This window comes from Pungitius pungitius, chromosome 12, assembly GCF_949316345.1.
Source record: "Pungitius pungitius chromosome 12, fPunPun2.1, whole genome shotgun sequence".
Classification (NCBI taxonomy): Eukaryota; Metazoa; Chordata; class Actinopteri; order Perciformes; family Gasterosteidae; genus Pungitius; species Pungitius pungitius.
Genome location: NC_084911.1, coordinates 7,396,278 through 7,418,654, shown reverse-complemented (window position 1 = coordinate 7,418,654; position 22,377 = coordinate 7,396,278). Strand labels below are relative to the sequence as shown.

The 22,377-nt window shown below is 45.5% G+C and overlaps 2 protein-coding genes across 5 annotated transcripts in view; both read left to right on the top strand.

Annotated features, from left to right (window-relative positions):
* The window catches only part of cyth1a (cytohesin 1a), a 28,699-nt gene extending 24,869 nt beyond the window's left edge, over window positions 1-3,830 (top strand). For 2 of the 4 annotated variants that reach the window (XM_037475886.2, XM_037475887.2), the window contains exons 10-13: window positions 2,150-2,228; window positions 2,348-2,416; window positions 2,795-2,949; window positions 3,168-3,830. In XM_037475886.2, the coding sequence (XP_037331783.2) occupies window positions 2,150-2,228; window positions 2,348-2,416; window positions 2,795-2,949; window positions 3,168-3,246 (382 nt within the window). In that variant the 3' untranslated portion in view covers window positions 3,247-3,830. The remainder of the gene's footprint in view (window positions 1-2,149; window positions 2,229-2,347; window positions 2,417-2,794; window positions 2,950-3,167) is intronic. The other 2 variants (XM_037475888.2, XM_037475885.2) reach the window with 1 other exon arrangement.
* An 11,080-nt stretch (window positions 3,831-14,910) lies between these two features.
* socs3a (suppressor of cytokine signaling 3a) lies at window positions 14,911-17,463 on the top strand. The gene is made up of 2 exons (XM_037477415.2): window positions 14,911-15,083; window positions 15,663-17,463. Exon 2 carries the CDS (start codon window positions 15,806-15,808, stop codon window positions 16,421-16,423), a length of 618 nt encoding a protein of 205 aa, XP_037333312.2. The 5' UTR covers window positions 14,911-15,083; window positions 15,663-15,805; the 3' UTR covers window positions 16,424-17,463.
* The last annotated feature ends 4,914 nt before the right edge of the window (window positions 17,464-22,377 follow it).

The window sequence follows — 22,377 nt, the reverse complement described above, 5'->3', positions numbered from 1 at the left end:
ATTTTGGCTGTTGTCTTTCCTCAGGAGGTATGTACACCTGTTCTTCCCAAACGCTAGTCCATCTCTCAGCTCTCGGGTGCTTTTGGTGGTCCGTCATGCTTTTGTTGCTCTTCCTTATTTTTTTTAATTTATTTGATACATTTCACGCAGGGTATTTTTTCATTTCTTTTCTTTTTTTTGTCTGTAGACTTTTTGTTCTTTTTCCATTTGACTCATTTGAACCGTAGATGTTTGTCTGTTCAGCCTCTCATTGAGCTGCTGGTTTGTGCGCCCTCTTTTATCTCTGTGGGCGGTTGCCGGGCAGACGGTCTGCGGGTTCATTTGTCTCCCCGTGGGCTCGGCTCTGTGACCGATCTCCTGAGCAGTTTGACCCTTTTCTCTACGCTGTGGTGGTCGATCTCTGATCTTTTTTTGTTTGGAAGTTGCATTATACCTTTTTGGTCCACACAACAAAGAACTGTGGCTTGACTCTCCAAATTGGTCACAAACTGATTTACCCGTTGGCTAATTGTTGTTCTCTGGTTTACATGCAAAAGGAATAATGCACCTTTTCAACCACGTGGCTCTGCTCTCCTTATCAAATGCTGTAAATGGATGTGAAGGGAAATGGCGTGGCTGCGGCGTGGTGCTGGACCGGACTGGACCAAAAACTGTGGGAGAGGAGCGTGGGCTGAGCGCGCCGAAAAGGGTGCAGGCATGCAAGATTCACGCATGGCTGCACACCTCAAGTGCGCATGGTTGGTAGTTTGACTGTGCATTTTTTTTTTGGTATAAATTACAATAAGAGCCCTTGTAAGACAAAAATAAATAATAATTCACCCTGTTGAGAGAAATCATTTATTTAGAAAGAATCCCTAAAACTACCAAGAGCGAGATAAAAAAAACTATAAAAAAATCTTCCACTCGCCCGGCCTCCCACAGTCCCGTCTTGCATGGGCGCCCCCACCCTGCCCCGCCCACACCCCCCCACCAGCCCGCCGCTCCGCTCCGGCCCAGCACCGTCCACGCATCTCTGCGACGATCAGCTGGGACGTCCCGCCTCGTCCCAGACCTTCTTGGACTCCACGCCACCCAATCGACTCTGCAGCCAGTCCGCCGTGTGATTCTGCCCTGGCGTCTTGTGTTTTCTGTCCGTCTGCTTTCTTGTTGCAACCCACTGACGAGTGGAGACGCGGGGGGAGGGGCCCTCCGTCTCCGCCTGTCGAGTGGAGCGCGTGTCGATGGCGTCTGTAGATTCTAACGAGCATCAATTAGTGTTTTGACCTATCACGGTGTCCGTGATGGGATATCATATACAGTGCCGCTGCTGTTATATGATAACACACGTGTGGTCTACATGTCTGTATAAACCTCCTCTATCCAGGTAGACGGGTTTCACAAAGCTTTTTTTCCTGTTATTGGTGGTGGGATAGCCTAGTCTAGACAAGGCTTAGGTCTTCATGTCATGATCAGAAACAAAGTCCCCCCCACCTGCCCCTCATCGGACCCTCCTATGTGACTTAACAAAGCCAAAACAGGAAATGCAAGTCTGAGATGCCCGTAGAGACACCGAGCATAGCTCAAGGCATGTGATCAGGTTTCCCCTCACAGGAAGTATGGGTGACAAAGGGGGTCAGAGGTCAGCTACAGATCAGCGGGGCATGGGGTTAACCAGAGAGACCACACTGGCTATGAAAGGGAGCTTAATCCTCAGCCACACTCCCCATTCGCCCCTCAGATAGTCAGCGGATTGTTTTGCACTAAGTGAACTCATTAAACTACCACCCAAATACAGTAACCAGAGGGAAGGTGAGCCCGAAAGCCTCCTACATAGACACGTATTGCTGTCCATTGGTCCAGGCTCTACTGAGAAAGACAAATGCAGCCAAGGGAGTCACAGAGCATCACTTCGGCTCCAATCAGCCTTTTATTAACGCTGTGAGATCCAGTAACACTATACAGTAATGAAAAGTAGGTGGTGGGGGGGGGGGGGCATGGTGCGTTGGTGGACCAGGAGGGGTAGCGGGGTGCTCTCCTATGGAGCCGTCATCTGTCTGTCTGCCCATACATCCGTCTGCCCGTCTCCGCTGCTCGGCCTGGTGCCTCGGTGCTCCCTTCTCTCTTCTCCCTTCTCCCGCCGAGCTTCTCTGACGCTGGCTGTTTGCTACACAGGGGGACGAGTCAAAACCTGGAAGAGAAGGTGGTTCATCCTCACGGACAACTGTCTTTACTACTTTGAGTACACCACAGTGAGTACAGCGCCGCCTCTCGGCCCGAGAGCCTCATGGGTCGCCTCCCTCTGTTTCTCTCTGTGTTGCACACTGCTCCTCACGTGCTTTTATTTTTATTGTTTTTTTTTTGTGTCCAGGACAAAGAGCCCAGAGGAATCATCCCCCTGGAGAACCTGAGCATCAAGGAGGTGGAGGATAAGAAGCCTGTAAGCACAGCTCCCTCTGCTGCCTCCTCCTGTGATTACACACAACCAGGGCCCCACATTAGGACTTTGATTCCACACATTTCCTAAATGGACAGTAAAGAGGGACTCCCTGCAGTGCCGTCCTTCTAGAAAATGGACTATTTTTATATTATTTGATTGCTCGTGACATTTGAGGTTGAACTATAAATCATACAAACATATTCATGTAATAGATTTAAACTTTAAATTGCTGGGTAGTTGCATTAACATATACAGCCATATTTGCCGTCACTTTCATCCACATGGATCTATAAGTATGTGAGCTAATAGTTCATAGCATCTTCACTGAAAGCATCTTTGCTGATAACCTTCTAACCTGCATCCTCTTCACTTTTGTAGAACTGCTTTGAGCTTTTCATTCCTGACAACAAGGACCAGGTGATCAAAGCGTGCAAGACCGAGGCGGACGGACGCGTTGTCGAGGGAAAACACAACTTCTACCGCATCTCCGCGCCCACGGCCGAGGAGAAGGAGGAATGGATGAACAGCATCAAGTAAATGGTTTTATATGGTTGGATACAATGCGCCTCACTCATACCACTGAGTGCACGTGTTCCACTGCTCTCATCATTTTGCATGTAGCCAGTGGGTTGGTCGTGGGTAGCCTGTATTATTTTACATCTGGGCAGCTCGGTACCATTAAAGTCATTCCCAATTGGCGATGAGCTGTTGCCCCGCTCGCTAACGTCGGCCGTGGCGTCTGTGCCCACAGAGCCGCCATCAGCCGGGACCCCTTCTACGACATGCTGGCAGCCAGGAAGAAGAAGGTGTCGTCCATGAAGAGGCACTAGGAGCCGACCAGCTCCGCAGAGGTTGCCCTCGGCAGAGCTGGGTCCGGGGATCCGCTCGCGCCGTCTGGGTCGGTCGGTTGGTTGGTGGAGGTCCGCCTCAGACCTTCCCCCGGGGAATTTGGCCAGCATACACACTAGGTGTGGCTTCAGGACTCTACAGGCCAGATAAATGGGAAGCATGCAGGGGGGTTTCCAGATACGCGCTGTGGCCAAAGTGTCTTCTTAACCTCTCTCTCTCTCTCTCTCTCTCTCTCTCTCTCTCTCTCTCTGTGCTTTGTGTGCTCTCCGTTTTGAGGTCGTCAGGAAGTCTTGCTGTGATGCAAAATCCTCTTTGAAGATGCTTTAAAAACACAAATCTCAATGACATTGTGCACATACACAGCATGCACGCTGTTCCCCAGTAGCACACGTCGTTTTAAACTCAGCAGGTCTGACCGAGTGTGGCACTCCAATCCAAATGATCTTCCCTTTTCTGACGCGCTTTAATATGTTACGGTAACGCGTGTATTTTTACAGCTTTAAATGTTAATTCCTCTTCAGTCTTTTTTGTTGCTTTGCTGTTGGAGAAAAGTCATGGGAGGGAGTGAGGGAGGGAGGGAGGGAGGGAGTGAGTGAGTGAGTGAGTGTGTATTAAAAGTTGCCACTCAGGAGATGTTCCGATGTTCTGAAACGTTCCGTTTCGGCGTGGATACGGATTCTGTTACGTGAGGAATGAAAGCCAAGTGGGTGTCCTACACTCACCTGTTTATGTAAATGTAACGCGGCGGCCGAGCAGATGAAGGTGTCTGCTTGTCCATGCCTGCCACCCCCCCCCCCCTCCCCCTCCTCCTCCTGGCTTTTTTTTTTCTTTTTCCTTTAGGTCTTTTGTTGTCTAGGAATTTAGAACTGGTGGCCCTTCTATTTTTCTTTCTCTTCCCAGACCTATTCTATTTCAAACGCTTTGGTTTTCTTGATCTCCTTGTTAGGAACGCCTAACGTCACACGGCACTCCGGGTGAAGCGTGATGAGAAAAGCTGCTGGTTAGCGACAGTAAATCAGTTTTCTTCTCCCAGTCAAACAACATTTGAATGAGTCCTCTCTTTTACAGAGGGTTACCTATATATCGATTTAAACAACTCGCATGTCATTTCCAGCCACCAGCCCGACCTGATTAATATTGTTTATGTATAAGACATTTTGTTGTAGAGGCTGTGTGGTTCATCGAAGAATAGTCTCCGGGTCCAAAGCGTCATGTGAAAGAATGTAAAACTGCCAGTTGCATCAGAAATGCACCGTGGTTAGCCAAGAGATGGTTGGTTGGTCACAGAGGCAGTGACTCGTCATTTTGTCCAAAAAAACCAACCCAACTGCGCTGAGTTAGTTAAATTTAGCGAGTCGCTCATCGAGCGGCTGTCTTTTCTACTCTTGTCTCCAGCTGTGAGGCCCCTCGTGTTCCTCACGGCCCTCCTCTCCTCTCTGCTCCTCAGCGCACGGATCCTACAGACATACGGAAGAATGCAAAGCAATCAGAATTCCAGACAGTATTGGTTTATTTATCAAAGTTGTACATATTTAAATGTATAGTGGCTATTTTGTCATTTTGTTTCTTCTTAGTTGCGCCATTTATTTTAGTATTCCATTTAATGTTTGATTTGAGGTTTGTATCATTGCCGTATAATCAAGCTGAAATAAAGCCCCATTTGTTCCAACGCTGGCTGTGAATCTGTTTAAACTGCATGTGCGGCTCATGTGACAGTACCAAAGCTCCTCCAGCAGGGGGCAGTATGTGATAACCCCTGCAGAGGCCTTCTGTTTCATCAAAGTGTTTCGCTGCCTATTAATTACAGACATGCCCAACTTGTCACATGATGGGTTATGTGGGGTCTCTTCATGAATCTGGAGTACTTATTCCACTTGAAATTGTATAATTCCCTTCCTGTTTGGTTACGAAGTGCACAATTTGCCAAGTTTATTCCAACCTCCTTTACCTGCTGTGACATGTTTGTTTCAAACTAGACTTCAGATTCCTAACATTTCATATCTTTTCACAAGCTTGTCTTTAAAGTATTTGTGGCACAAATGTTGAGGCAGCAGGGAAAGGTCGATATTTACAAGTGAATGAGTATCATATTAAATTATGCCTGGAAAAGCAATCAATAGAAACCTGCACACACACCGCTGCATGTTGGTTAGTGTCAACGCAGCCTTAGATATTGGGGGTTGTATTAGATTACCTTTTATAAAAACAATCTTAACCTTGTGGAGTTTTGTCTATTACCAAAAAAAGAGTGAATGCCCCACGAGAGACGGACAACCCGGTTGCCAAAACGTCGGTTATTTAAAAGTTGTGAAAGGGTGACCCATGTTTTCATTCCTGCATCTAACTTTGTTTTCTGTCAAGCTCTTATTGCATATTCACCGTTTACGCTCCGCTGCGCTGAGACATCCGCTGCAGTGGACTGTGGGCAGAGCTGAGCTGGTAGTTAGTGAGCTGTCGTGTGAATACCTCACTCATTCAAGTTGAGACGTGTTTAATCGCCTACAGAAGCCCTTTGATGTGTTGGAGATTTGGAATATCCTTTTTCCCCAGCAAAATCGGATCACAATAGAGACTCGAGAATCAAATGAATAGGGGTTTGTTTTTTGGCTGGGCCTTGGTCTACATGGTTTCGGGGGGGGGGAGATACGGCCACAAATCAAGAGAGTTCATTCCAGTGCATTTCAACGCTATAATAGACAAGTGTTTGAAGGATTCTTGGTGTGCATCTGCATGATTCAGATATTAAAAGAGTTTTTCCCAGAACTGAAGAGCAGGGCCATGGAGGTGACCGTGACTGATGGGAAACGAGAGGCACGTTGCCATGGCAAGGAAGAAAGAAAATATATATATAAACATGGAAAGAAAGTTGAGAATTCGTGGTTGTGAGGCAGCAGCAGGGGCGTCTTTGTTTTTTCACCCTCCTCCCAGCTTCTTGTATTTCTCTGTGCAGTACACAGGCGCACCTAAAGAAATCACACTTTTACGCCCTTTTGTGTCCGCTTGGGGCTTCGCTTGCGTGCTGAGGGGTGAGGTGAGAGGAGGAGGTGGAAAATGAGACCCTCGGGACAAGCCGCGCCAAATGGATTGCATCGAGGTCACATGTTTTTTTTCCTTTAAAAAAAAAAAAAAAAAAAAAGGATAACAAGACGCTCAGTGTTGCCCACCTGACCTGAGACCACACCACTCGGTCATGGTGTCATGTCAGGCCTCAGCCCGCTGGATAAAAGCCCGGGGGGGCCCCCGCTGCAGCTCTCGCATGCCGGGGCGCTGGGATCCTCCGCTAAGTGGAGCCATGTGAGCCTCCAATTAGGCCCAGGCTGTTTCCCAGAAGGCAACAGCCCCCACCCCCTTCTCAGCCTCTCAGCCCACCCCCGCCGGGTGAAGGGGAAACACCCCACTGTGTCCTGGCCCGACCTGAGCCGAAAGGAGGGCCCTCTCTGCGCCTTTTCTGGCTGTGGCGCAGGCGAAGAATGTGACACACAGACAGCCGCGTCTGAGGGCCGTTTGCTTCGACAGGTTTAATCGGCCTTTTTCCAAGCTCGGCTCACACGGGCACGTTCGCTTTCGAAGGCGTGGTGCTCTGGAAGTTGGTGTTCTCAAGGAAATCCCCCCCCCCCCCCCCCCACCATTTCCCTTAACATAACAGCCATGTTTACATACACAACTGTGACAGACCTTACACACAGACAGACTGGAGCCAAGTGCACGTCGAAGCCGCCGTGCTTGTGCTGCGCGTACACTTGAGCTGTGTTGACTGATGCAACAATGCTTTGCTGAGAAGATAAATCCTTCACTTCGGAATTCGACTGCTCAGCCGAGGGGCTCAGAATTCCTCCCCAGAAAAGGAATTCTGAGAAAAGGACTTGAGCGAAGCAAAACAATGTCTCCCCTCCCCTCCCTTCCCTTCCCTCCTCTCTCTCTCGCTGCTTCACACACGCTCATATAACCATTCAAAACCCCATATGTACACTGAATCCCAGAATCGTAGCCGGGAGGGGGAGAGAGGTTAAAATACTGATAAGAGAACAGCAGTAACATTTGCGCTCAGTGCTGAGATGTGGAATTTGTAATTTATGCTGATTTGTTTTCAGGGAATTTCCCCCACAAACAGGCCCGTTGTGCGAGTTGGACAAATTGCCCACAAACAGATCGTTTTACCTACATCTCATTAAAACCAGCTAAAGCCCAAAAGGAAATGAAGATATATGGTCTCATAATAGTCTTTTTTTTTTAATAATGGGACTGAATCGTACCTCAGGACATTAAAGTGGTGGAAAAAGGGGCAGCAGCTGTCTTTGGCGCATAGATAACATTAGACCTGCGTCTGGGACATCCACGATCTCTGTGCATGATGATGATACAATTCTACTGTTTTAACCAAAAGCGTAATACTGATTACTGATTCAAGATCCGCTTCTAAACTGGCACGTGTTGCTAAAGGAAAGCACAGCAATTGATTCAGCCAATAGATAATGCGTTTAGTGGCATTCTTAGATTACAAATGAGAAATAATGCAGCCGTTTTGAGTATTTGTTCCTGAATTGAATGGAGGTGAACGATAGAGTGGCACTTCGATGAGACTTACTGAAAAAGGAAAATCAACTTTTTTTTTTTTTCTCTTGTGTGCAATTTTCTTGCCAGTGAACTTGTTGATGCAAGACTGCCGAATAATTGTGTGAACAAGACAAAAGGTTGTTTGTCCCGGTCGGATTGTGGTATTTTTTCCTGCACATTCATTGAACTGTGGGTGGCTCTTGTTCTGGGAAATTTTTCCAATGTGGGGTAAAAAGTAGAACATTTCTTCCTGTGGTACTTTTGTGATTTATCTCAGGAGCCTCTTGTATATTATTTCCAGTTGATTGCAGTATTTTGTACATCTACAGTAAGTGATTACAGGCATAGCGGAAAGATCAGATGAGAGCTGCTGTAGATTTTTTTTTTTTTTTTGCATGTCCGAGTTTTGGGACAGACTGTACTCTCCTTACAGGATTTCGAGTAAAGGAGGCGGTGCATTGGAGAGCCTCCAAAATGATTTCCTGTCTACAGGGAGTGCCCGACCAGAAGAGGACAAAAGGAAATGCCTCCATGTGAGAGAAGTACGAAAGGCACTCGGTGAGCGTTTTGTTTACCGCAGCACGTGAAGGTTCAAAGAGAGTCAAAGTGAAAAGTCTCATTGAGCTCTGTGTGATGTTTGCAAACAGAATACATGTCTGAAGGTGTGGGCGAAGCCGTGAGGACAGGGGCTCCTTCAGTTGGGCCTCGGGGGGGGGACACTGGGTTGCTGTTTGCAGAGGTCAAAAACATCAATGTGTTGGACTTGTACACATTGCACAATCAGTGCAAAGTGGGATTATTTACAGTTACAAATCAAGGGAGCTGACCTGTAATAAGAAATACACACGAACTGACCTTTAATATTGCTGAAAGGTTATTAGAAGCTGTGAAAAGCACTTGCAGACGGGAGAATAACTCACTCTACTCAGAAACACACCTGCACGGCTACCAATGGCTTCAGCTTATGCTCCTCTCATATGACATTGTTTCCGCCACGGACACATGGGAGAATAGCAAAGATCTAACTGATGCATCCTGGGTAGTATCCTCAACCATGTGTGACCGAGTCAGGCCCCTGCTTCACCATGTGCGTAGTGAAGGTTTTTCGGGAACCGAGGAACAACTTTGAACAAAGATCAGGCTCGTCTTGGTTTACGGGAGATGGTAAATCCCCCCCCCCCCCCCCCTCCCGCCATCCCCTCGATCCTCCAAAAAGACCTTGTCCTCTGCCTAGCAGACACCGTGAGCTGCTGTCAGCACTCTTATCTGGACAGTAACCACAAAGGCTGTGTGTGTACATTGCACACACACTAAATCTATCCGGAAATGTAAGGCTTACTGGCACAGCTCAGGATCAAGTTACTACTACTGTGATATAGCGGAAGTGTGTGTCTTAGAATTTCCATGTGTGCATAAGTGTAGACATACATACGGATAACCAGCATGTTATTCCATATGCAAATGAGCACTGTTTGCACGAACGTGAGTGCGTGTGCTCGATGCTTTCTATTATTATGTGCACTCTCGCTTGAGTGCATCCAAACACAAAGTGTGTGTGTGTGTGTCTGTGTGTGTAACAGCATCTCTCATCCAACCTGCTCTAATAGTGTAGACAGATTTATTACAATCTGCGCAATGACATCAGCCAGCTATTTCTGGGATTTGTGGGAATCAAGGTCCATTTTGAACATCCCCATTATGTCATTGGCTTCCTTTGTCTCCAAGCACTTGATACTGATAAACGGACGCAGAGGCTGTCCAGCCAAGATGGGCGATCATCTTTAATCAATCATATTATCGGGCATGATGCAACCCAAATGCTTGAAGAGGCATTTGATCACAATCTGGACGACGGCAGTTTTGGGGGGAACGTGGCAGATGGGCCTTTTCCAGATTGCAGATTCCAGCTGCAGTCGCGTTGGTTGCAGATTCTAATCTTGAGGATCAGGAATTGTTTATTGCCTTAATATGTCAGACATACATGGAATTTGACTTGGCGGTTGGTGCATGACGACAGACGGTTCAGTAATGGACAACAGAACAAAATATAGTAAAGTATATGCTATGGGTTAGTATGCTAAAGCTATGGATTAGTTAAGAAATAAAGATAAAAATAAAGATAAAATGCACCAGCGAACAGAAAGTGACAAAGTGTATGTACATGAAGAGAGTAAAGAGACAGTCAGGGCGGGCCCCGGGCCCTGTTGATGAGCCCAACTGCTGACAGGAAGAAACTGTTAGTGTGGCGGGAAGTCTTGGTCCTGATGGACCTCAGCCTCCTGCCGGATGGAAGGTGCACAAACAGTTCATGTCCGGGGTGAGAGGGGTCGGCTACAATCTTTCTGGCCCGCTTCAAGGTCCTGGAAGCAAAAACGTCGGCAGATTGCAGGCAATCACCCTCTCTGCAGAGCGGATGACACGCTGCAGCCTGCCCTTGTCCTTGGCTGTGGCTGCAGCGTACCACACGCTGATGGAGGAGCAGAGGATGGACTCGATGGTGGCCGTGTAGAAGTGCACCATCATCGTCTTTTGGCAGGTTGAATTTCTTCAGATTCCTCAGGAAGAACATCCTCTGCTGGGCCTTCTTGGTGATGGAGCTGATGTTCAGCTCCCACTTGAGGTCCTGGGTGATGATGGCGCCCAGGAAACGGAAGGAGTCCACAGTGGTGACGGGGGCGTCACACAAGGTGAGGGGGGAAGGTGGGGCTGCAACCATCTCCACTGTCTTCAGGGCTTTGTGCTCCAGGTTCTTCTGGCTGCACCACGTCACCAGATGGTCAGACTCCCACCTGTAGGCGCATAGTCGTTTCATCGGGGGTGTTAATTCATTTCACCTCTTGTTTGCTGTTTAAAAAATATATTGAACAAGCAGGTTGATAATGCGGGAAAGATACTTATTTACTTTCTTTCGAGGGTTTGATGAGAAGGTCGATCCCACTGTCATACCCTCGTGGTAGATAGCAAGTTACAACCGGCAACCAGTGAGCGTAGAACATAAACTGGAAATAGGGGAAACTGCTAGCCTAGCTCTGGCCAAAGGTAACCGAATCCAGTAGTGAAAAATGTATGTTGTGGGGAAACATTTTATTTTTTTTGAGTCAAGTAATTTACAGGATTCCCCAATGGTTGCCTGGCAAAGGGTTCAGAACAATAAACAGGCTAGTAAATGCATGGCTTTTGCGCGTGTTTTCCCATTAAAATAAAACAAACAAAGATGTTATCTATTCACTGCTAACTGTTTCCATCTGTTTCCAGTCTGAGCTAATCTAAATGTTTCAATGTACAAACACGGAAGTGGTATTTATGCTATCGTCTGATTCTCCGTAAAAGAGAGCCTAAGCACATTTGCCCTGATGTCAAATAACCCCTTGAAGTAAGAAAGACCTATTATTACTCCTTGATTTATTTGATTCTATTTGTATCCCAAAAACTAGAAGACTGTTTCATACTAAGTGCAAAAAAAATCATAGAATGAGATGTGTTGCACCGTGAATCAGCCGATTTACACATTGGAATCTGAACTTTCTGGTAAATGTTAAAGTGCCATGTTCCTCACAACCACATCTAGCACGAGCCAGCTCATGGTGGAAAATAACGACACACTGGAGGCCAGACCCCAATGACATTCACTTCTTTTTTTTAACTCCTTACTCAACACCATGGCGTCAAACTGAACTGAATCACGGGCCCATTGTGTGCGATTCCTATATCAATTTCCATGAGTAAGCACTGCATTTTACACTCATTTGTGTCAATTGTGTCAGTTGTATGTGAAGAAAGGGTTTTTAAAATGTCCTCCCGAGTCAGTCCCGTGATGTCGGCCTCTATAATAGCCCCAGCTGAAGTTCCCAGCTCACCGTCACATGACGGATGAAATGTTGGTAACTGACGCACGTGCTGTTCCAGCTGCAACCTAGCACAAAAAAAACACTAAACATTAGGTCGCTTATGCCAGGAAAGTAAACGCAAAAGCAAGGCAACATGCTGTAAGTTTGTCACAGCTCTACGCCTCCTCTTGTTGACCTTGACAGGAGCAGATCCTGCTCCGGTCCCGTCAATGGCCCTCACAGTGGTGATGTATAAATGTTGGAGTGACGCCCGGGGATGAAAAAGTCTTGTGGTCATTTGCTGGCAGCACCATTGTCTAACAATGCCAGAAGGTACGTCACCAAAACAGGAATGAGATCATATATTTAAATTGTATTCCTGGCCCTGTAATGGGCTTCTTTCTTTCTAAGTGTTCACAGCTGTTGTGAGAAAGATTTCTCAGTCAAATATCGTACCTCGAGGTACTATTTATCTTGAATACTTCCATTTCAATGCATTTTTGTCTTTTACATGGCAGCTGGTTATTAAACACACTGTACGCCCTATTAAGCATTATCTTATGAAGGAGGGGAAATTAACTCCACGTTGACCTGATACAAAGTTTATATTGATTTATTTACGAAACATCATTGTTGAATGTATTGAGTGTGTAAAAAAAGATCATACGAGTAGACACTTGTGTCATACTTATAGTTCCGTGTTCCCAGGAGACAGACGTGTCATAAATAGATTCCAGAGAAGTGTGCCATGTGCCAAGCATGCGGATGATGGTGCGTCTGATTTCACGCTCGACTGCAAGAGAACTCCTCAACTCGTACGTACCTGTTCATGTGTCTGAGGAAACACGCACCTATCAGGTGAAGTGGGGTGTGACAGATCGGATCTCCGCTGATGGCAGAGATACAGCGGGCTGCACAGTCTGTTCTGTGTGCGGTGTACTAGAATGGGAGGAGGCTCACCTTCTCCTGCCCTTTTCTGATCTTTTGTCCTTAGATGCCAGTCACCCGCTGTTTTTTTTTTATCGTAATGATTTTCACAGTGTAATCGTCACAGCTCTTTTGAATTTACTGTAAGCTCCGGGGAAGAGTCACCGTGAAGGACGACACATCATCATACTTCCAGTCAACACAAAAGAATGTGCTTTGTAAAAAAAACATTCTATCAAACAAGTTGTGTAACACAATTTTGACATTTTTGGAGGAAGATAGAGCAAAAGCTTTTTTTTCTATTTAGATTCTAGAAACTTTCTGAGAGAGAGAGAGAGAGAGAGAGAGACCAGGAAATTATTACTGAATGATTGGTACACACAGTTGTAGTCTTGCTCAACCAACAGAGAGGAAATGTTCAATAGTGGTTGTTGTTGGGTTGTGACATTAAGGAAGACATGCAGGTAGCACACCAGCAGGAAGTGAACCTACTGGGTTAACAGGAATTGGATTGAGGGACATGCCAGGAACCTACCTGCTTCTCTGTAACCAGTTCCACATTAATATATATTCATTTGAATCACACATTTGCATCTCTTAAGAATAGTGTTTCCTCATTCAGCCCTGGCATCTACACAGTATTTTCCAGAGCTTTTAGTGAAACAGATTATTATTTTTGAAAATCCTCCAAAATGGCAAATTTTATTCAATGAATAACATTTGTTTGTGTTGATGTTTTTGACTCGACCTGAACTCAGGGATCACTCAAAAATCGTCACAGAACAATAAGGGACTCCCGCCTTTGTAATCACCCGCACCACAATTTTGTCTCTCCCCCCCCCCCCCCCGTCACCAATCTCTGTGGATTTGCGGGAACCGTGAGCGAGGGTCCATTCCTGTGTCAGTGTGGGGAAATCAAAACAGTGTTTTAGAGCTAACAGCTGTGATGGGAGGCCTCGTCTCATCCCCCATATTAAAGTCCATTTCAGTGACTTTGAGTGCCAATTGAAAATATCCCGCTCCTTGTGTGAAGTCGAGGGTGTTAATACATGTTTAGAGACCCATGAATACAGTACGGGAGTGTTATTGGTTTTTCATATTTAGATTCTATAAACTTTCGAGAAATAAAAGAACACAACGAAAGAATCACTCATAAAAAAAGACAACACAGTGCGGCGCCAGATCTGTCATCGCCAAGACCCACAAGCTGAGCTCAGATGTTTGGCCGGGGTCCTGTCGTGTGCTGCAGCTGCAGAGCACAGCGCTTTCACAGCGCCGGGTCACTTGGTTACGCTCATCAACACACATTACGGCCCCGGAGGAGACTCTGGATGCTAAATAAATGCCTCATGCTGATGACACAATACACTTTTTGGAAAGAAGCGGGATGTTACCCGGCCGCATGAGCCATTTCCCTTCACCTCTATCCTCGCAATCGGACAACCATTGCCCCCCATCCAGTTCACAAGAAGGGTTTGGGTTTGGTAATACCATCCCCGCAGGCCGATGACGGTCACAGCTGAGTCAGCAGGGAGGGATGTGAGCACTCCATCAGTGACGGGCATGTTGCTAAAGCTTAGACTTTCTGTAAAAACATAGGACTAATCTGTCAAATGAGGATGTGAGGTCAGCTTCCTTTCGACAGTTTAATACCGGTTAGTATATATTAGGAAGTGACGATTGAGAAGGTTTCACCTCCTACATTTTTTTTAAACCTCTTGGATTATCACAAGTCATAATCACTATAACCCTTAAATCAATTGTTCTTTAACCAAACTAAAGCACACATTTCATAATTGAATGATGTGTTAAAAAGGTGCATTTGGCAAGAGCCCTTACTTGATTACGTTACGGATCTTAGAATAGGACTAAAATATGGTCATAATAATAATAATAAGTGAATAATACCCGCTGCCCCTGGTTACCAGGGCCGCTGTTTGGGAAATGAAGAAGCCAATGTGGCGCCCCCTGTGGAGGACTGATGGGGCCGCAGGCGAGCTGTTGATGCCGTGAATTTCTGGGAAACCGAAGGCACTAAATTAAGAGCGAACCATTAGCTCATACGTCAGATCGAGGCGGAGGATCGACTGAAATCAAGAATACGCGCGTAACACCAAGGTATCTGTTCGCACATCTCAAATATAAAATGAAACAGAGAACTGTTACTATTCGAGTGTGTGCGTAACCCCGGGCAACGATGACTGTTAACGGTAAGCGATGCTTGGAACTCCTTAACTTCATTTTGGAAAAGCAGCAGGGGGGAGGACGCTTCTCGTAGAGAGGAGACGAAAGAGGGGGGGGGAGGAGTTTCCTTCGCAATATAATAACGCCTCCCCGCCTCACTACACGCTCACACTTCTTGGCAGCACTCGGGCTGCTACAAACAAGAGGAAAAAGTACTTAACAAGTCGGTCGCCAAAGAACTTCGAAACGGCCGTAAACCGACCGCTTCCACGGATACCACGCGCTCGGCTTTCGTTCAAAAGAGCCAATTCGGACAAACGTTGAAGGTGAGGATCGTTTTTTTTTTTTTTTCGCCACACTTTTTTTTTCTCCGTAAAACTCAGCAGGGCATAAAACGTAAAGGTTGAATGTTTGCTAAATGGATTTCGACGTTTCGCGTGTTTATCTGCGCGAGGGGTGAAGTTGAAGCCGCTCGTGCCGTGTAAATTGCGTAATTGGGATTCCAGTGTCTTTACTGGAACTGACCCGAGTCCCGAGGGCACATTACACACACACACACACACACACACCAAGTTTCCCCGAAATGAATGAAATTTACATAGAGGCATTTCATCGAACTACTTGAAAGGGACAACTCCTGGAGTCCCGCAGTTTAACGTATATTCTATTCTTTATGGATGACAAAAGACAGGAATTGCCCTGATGTTTTAGGAGCGTTATATTACGGAGCTTCCACATCTGGAAAAGTAGTTTCCGTTACAGCTGCCGGACTTGAGGGGTGTCAGACATTTTATAAAAGCCATTTGAGCGATTCTCTATTGAACTGTTAAACTGCATTTTGAATGTTCCCTGTGGTTTGTCACACTGGTCTCAAACTAAAACTCTCCCCTCCGTTATCTCTTCAGGTAATTCCAGACAGTCGGGCCGTGTCTCAACCCTCTGAACTTCTCCTCGACGCCACCTTTTTTTTTTTCTTTCTCGTCTGGGCCTCCACCCCCCCCCCCCCCCCCCTCCCCTCCGGGCCGCCTAGAGGGACGGGCACAGCGCCATGGTAACTCACAGCAAGTTTGACACCGCGATGAGCAGCAGCCTCCTGGACTCCGGTATGCGGTTCCCCCAGCGTTACAAGACGTTTGCCTCCAAGGCGCAGTACCAGATGGTCCTCGCCACGCTCCACAAGCTCCAGGAGAGCGGCTTCTACTGGGCCGCCATCACCGGCAAGGACGCCAACGCCATGCTGGCGGACGAGACCATCGGCACGTTCCTCGTCAGGGACAGCTCCGACAACCGGCACCTGTTCGCCCTCAGCGTCAAGACGGCGTCGGGCACCAAGAACCTGCGCATCCAATGTGACGCTTCCTCTTTTTACCTGCAGACGGACCCCAAGAACATTCACTCGGTGCCCCACTTTGACTGCATCCTCAAGCTGGTCCATTTTTACATGCCCCAGAACAAAGGGAACTCTCGCAGTGGGAATATGTACTTCATTTACTCCGGAGGGGAGAGGATCCCTCTGGAACTCGTCAAACCTCTCTCCTGTAGCTTATCCACCTTGCAGCACTTGTGCAGGAAAACGGTCAATGGACATTTGGACATTTCTGGTAAAAGAGACCAACTTCCTCATCCTCTTAGGGAGTTCCTCCAAGAGTATGACGCGCCTATCTAGATGTGTAGGACTGATGCTCTCGACGGGGAAAAAGGCAGAATAAGCTGGACGGGTTCAAAGACGCACGCGGTGTCTTGAGGAGTGTCAGCCGGTCCCTGTTCCAGTAAGAGACACTGGATTGGGGACCAATCCACGAAGAAGGGGGGGGCGGGGCCAAGAGAAAGCAGGCACAGCTGTATTCTGGTGGTGTGAAAGAGAGACGCCCGCGTCCTCCTCTGCCTCACTGATGACATTCAGCTTACCGAAAGCTGAAGTGAGACTCTCAGTCAGCTGTCTACGGTCTGATGACACACAACTTCCCCCCCCCCCCACCCCCCCGCTGCTGCTCACCAAGTGAGCTGTGGGGCTGCCGGTATCACACGCAACAGCCTCGCGGAATCCACCATCAATCAAAGCTGCTCAAAGGCAGGTCGCACACGTCATTTCTAGTATCCTGGGATCTCCGACCACTATGGAAATTCACAGAGAATGGAAACCTAAAAACAGCCAACCAGTGGACGCGGCTGGCCTGCAGGGTGCATAGTTGTACTTGCCACAACGGAAAACACTTTAAAAAACATATCAGACTCTTACAAGATGGTTTTAAGACCAGAAAATATTGAAAGAAGACGCCAAATTAGACTAGCAGCTTGATGAGACGACAACGTGACTGAATCCCATGGGATCTTACTTGAGACAACAGCACCACTTCTAAATATGCCTTCAGTGGTGAGGACATAGATATCCAGATGCCAAAAGATGTGTTTGGTATTAGTGGCACAGACAGAATTGCCATTATTTGCAAGTGAATGTATTAAACATGGTATCTGACTTTTTCCAACAAGGAGAAGAGTCCACATGGGTCGTATTTTTATGAGTTTAAAGAAATGCCGATTGTTTTTGGTGCTGTCTTTTATAAAGATGTATCTTTGCTTGCCAAACCACCACCACTGAAGAGATGTGTTTGACAAAGAAAACAGACTGATACAACTTTGCACTTATTTATATTTGTATGAACATTTCATTAATTTATAATAAAACGTCCATATTTTTCTATGAAATGAAGTCTGTCTTTGATTTATTTTATGATGACTCACCGTTTATTTCCACAAACTGACTATTAGTGGATCACACAACACGCTATTTGCATGGATGTTTCAGTTAAGATGGGATAACATCGTATTTGGTTTAGTTACCGGAGGTCAGACCACCAGCTCTCCCTTTTTAAGGGAGCGTAAGTGTCCTCTTCTTCCTCTCCTTCCTCGACCGGACAGCAAACTGCAGCGCCACGGGACACGGCTTTGATATAATTTCCTTTTTATGTCTCCTCATGTCATCAGTTAAAGCGAAAACTATACATCTTATTTTTATTTTGTCTCAGCTCATAACTTGTTGTGCCGTTGACACAGTGCATAGAGCTGGAACAAAAGCCATCTGGAGAATTATGAGCGTCTCCTTTTTTATCAACTGTGACTCACAGGATTCTCTGTGGATCATAGTGTACGTTTACATAATCCCACGTGCACACAAAGCTCATTCTTGCCAGTAACGTGCATCCCTTATACAAGTTTAGCACTTCTGAGAAATGTACCCCGCCCTACGTACAAGTGTGTCAACATGCCTCCTGCTCAAAGGGATTCAAAGAGAAGTTGTTTTCAGTGTTGCAAGTGTCCATCACTGGCTCTTACATTAGAAAAAGAGACAGAATTTGGGGTATCTTTGAGCTAGTTTTGCACCTTTTCGGGAACTCTCTTTTTATATCCCTTTATTTTCCATCAATAGTCCCACATGCTGCACCCGAACTTTTTGATTAAAAGAAAAGAAAGTACTGAACTGTACTGAGTTCAGTACTGTAATGAGTTAGTACTGAAGACTGAACTGCCAGATCTTAAAGTTAAAGATAAATTTGAATGTAAAATCAAATATAATTGTCAATTTATAATAATAATAGCTTGCATTTGCCAGGGCTCATAAAAATGTGAATTGGAGGTTGTTGGGACTGCATTAGGTTGTTGCTGGTAATCATGCTGAGTCGGGCCAGTTCCCTGGAACAACGCGTTCAAAGTTTCTTTCACACCTGCCAACAAAGTGCCAATCAGGACAGATCAAGTCATGTTTGCTCAAACCTCTAAAAATTATACCTGGGATATTTTTGTTTACCCTTTTCCTAAAGGAAATTTGCTTGTCATCCTTTTGTGTGCATTTGCTTTAATTTACTATTGTCAGGAAAATGTGTACCTGATTTTGTCCAAGACCCCGTGATGATATGTAAGATTTGCTGATTTGGTTTTGAACTGATTACCTGTTTTGCTACTATGTTACAGAAAATAATGTATTATATCTGCTTGGTGTCCAGGAGACATTTTAAATAATCTGCATGTATGACTGCTGTTTATAAGGCATTTTACACCCAACACGTAACACATCCCCAAAAAGGAGGGATTACCACTTCAATACTATTCTACAAAAATGGAATAATTAACTACCATCCCAGAAGTGTCTTCTTCAATACACTGCTAAAGCTCCGATCCCTCCTGGCTTCATAACATAATCCACATTTACGGCAAACGGCAGGAATGGCGGTGGGCGGGAATCTGCAATAACCTCCTTATCTTTATTGGTAATATAGTGTTTCCCCGCGGCCAAAGGGGCTTTAATGAGGGTGCTTGTCTCAGGTTCTTTTGAGCAATACCAACATCCTGCGTATTCAGGCTCAATGGACAATAGGCAAGCTTGAACCAGCCTGAAGTTCAGTCTGGCCTATTTAAAGAATTGAACCTCAGCTCTCAGGAGAAATTCGCTGGTACTCCTTTGCCACGTGATTCTAGAGAACCAGCACTGCAGAGTCAGAGCACGCTCACTTTCGCAGTGTGTATGTGATTGCAGTTCTAGTTTATTAACGGATTGAAGATTAGATCATTTACTGTTCAAGAAAATTGGTCCCTGAGCAGACTATTACTGAATTTAGCCAGGCTTATTATGTCATGTTGGATTAACGTTAATCAATTCAATGAAAAATGACATTGACTGGGAAACTCTCGGTCGTATTGCAAGCAGGAAGTGGGATTTTGTGCACTCCAGCTTCTCCAAATAGACGGCACAAATTATTGTGTACACTTGCACGGATGGCAAACACGCTACAGACAGAGGAGTAACACACAAACATTATGCCCACACAAGTGTAATCAACAAGTAAGTTGGACCCTGTGTGCTGTAACTTGTTGAGATGTAACAAGAATGAGACAACACGAATACGCAGTAGTCCGTTGGTATTTCTTTGAATTTCGTGCACTTAACAGATCTGGAAGATTAGATTCAAGCATGAGCTCGCCCTGCTTACTCAGATGTATTTGCAATGCAATCTATACATTTTCCCCCATGCTGATAAAACAGGTCCACTGAATGTAGACCATTCTTTCACCAGGAAGCCTGAGAGAAGCGACGATAAATTAGCATAGCCCGACGACCATTCAAAACCATTCCACAACCGTTTTGTCTCTGCATGCATGAGAATGTTGGATTTACATGTAATACTGAGCCTGCATCTTTTGCATCTGTTCCCACAACTACTTTGACTACTCATCAAAGACTCACGGAAACTGAACCCGGAGGGGAAATAAGGGGAAACTTCCGATAGGACCGTTTTTATGAGGCCGGGCACACAATGTCTTTTGTTCTGGCTCCCTGGCATAGTTTCTAGCATTAGCGTGTAATGCTAAAGTTGTCTTGTTATCGGCAACTGAAATGATCTTGGAAGTCAAATGTTTTGAAGCACTCAATGTGTCACTGCTATTCTCTGATATAGTTCTATATAACGTTTTTGGGAGCAACTACGGACAATCTAGTTACCCAGTGAACTGCTGCTACGGTGTTTGGGGATTCTTGTAATCATATTAATAATTTACAATTATTTTACTGTGCAAAGGGAAAAGCCCTTTATCTCTCTGTGACTGTGTCTGTGTACTGGCCTCATTTGCTCCCTCTGACCTAAACACACACGTAGGCTGACAAGCCCTACGACATTAAGCCAGCTTCCTGCCTGTCATTCCAGTCCCTTCGTCTATTTACAATTCCACAACTTATGGTTGCCACGCACTGACAATGAGCTCCACATGCTAGAAACGAGGGCCAACCAGCGCCAAGCAATGAGTCACCGTGGCCCGCAAGTCCCACCCACCTGAGGTCCTACTCTGGGCACGCTCCTCCCGTTCCTCCTCCAGATTTACTGTTAGCACGCAACCCTCTCTGTGCTCCAGGCCTCAGCCGGGCCGTAAAACTATACATCTGCCATTCCTTCTTCACGGTATTTCTCGTGCATGGATCCCGAATGTCTTCAGCTGCTCTTTGCACGGAATCGTATATGACTGCGCTGCTCTGTTTCAGATGGCGGGTTTTCAAACAGAGAAGACCAACAACAGATGTGGATGGAATACATATGACGCACTGCTAAAACATTTGAAACCCCTGAAACCGTTTTCTGGCATGTGAGGAAAGTACACAAAAAATATTAGGATTGCACAAGTATAAGTGTAGAATGCACGTGTTATTTTCCTTTCGCATCTGAAGCTGTTGCACTACAGTGAAACAGACCATGAATAACAACTTACCAATGGGACCAGCTTCTCAAGCATGCCTTAGATGCCTATTTATAGTCATCTTTGGAAATGAGAAGCTAAGGAGTCTGAAAATAGACAATTATGAAATATTTAATGATCGCACAATGCATGCCGGGTAGATTGTTTGATCCCAACTTGATCCCAAACCCTCCAGATGAGTGCCGGGCGTGGAAGAAAATGTATTTGTTTTAAAAGCTTACAATGGTCTGCTTATAACAGTTTATAACAGAGGTTGCACCTAATGGTTATGCTTTAGAATACATTCTATTTTAATATACTTCAAATATTCCTTTCCCCCCTGATAGTGCCAATGGAAGCACTTCTTAATATACACACATCACTTTAAAATACAACTTCCATAAAAAATATAATTTGATTTAAACCTCCCAGAAAGTGTGAATAAAAAGTTTCCAAGTGCACCTAAGACAGCCGCCACTGATTATACTTTGTGTTTCTTTTTACAAGAGCTCATTTTGGGCTTTTTTGTAAGATGAGGATGGAGACGTGAAAAAAATGCTTTTGAGTGATAAAAGTAAAACCAGGCAAATGTGGTAAGTAAGTAAATAGTAAGTAAAAACAGTCCACTTGGGATTTTATGGATTTGCTTGGTAATGGGATCCATATTTGGAGTTCTTTGATTTGCTTTCATTTAATAATATAAGTTACTGAAGTCACTGAAATCCTGCGACTTCAAGTAAATCAACTCTTCTTTCCCTTTTTTTTCTGCCTTTCCGGAAAGAAGGAGTTGTCGTAATCGTGTTAATTCTCAAGCGGTTACCGAATGAAAACAACGTCAGCCGAAGAGAAATCCCGTCGGGGAACACCCACTGAGTCACTGCTGCTGGAAGCCCGACGGAGGACCAGTGTCCAATGACGTCTATCGGCCGCATGGTTGCTTCACAATGAACATCCAAACACTGCATACTGAACTGTCTCTAGTTACAGTGTGGGATAGAAAAAAGGCACGCTAGCTGAACAACAAAAAAAATACATATTTCAAACTAATCAGCAGCAATATGCTGCAGGGATGTTTTACTCTCTGTTGTGGTGAATGTTCAGAAAAGCTGTTGGAATCAACCATAAATTCCCTAAAAATGTGTTAACGTTTCTATTCCAGTGCAATTCATGGCAGCCATCAGCCCCTGTAATATCACACTACTGTTCAATAAAAAGAAAAAGAACATGATGTGTCTCTATCAAGTTATTCCTTGACATAGGTTAGGCCTATACAGCCCCCAGCGGTCAAAGGTCATGTACAATATTTTATTGTACATGACTGTACAAGTGTATGCCATTCCCTCTATATTAAATGCTAACATTTTCCACTATAATCAACACATGGACTTATATTTTAATAAC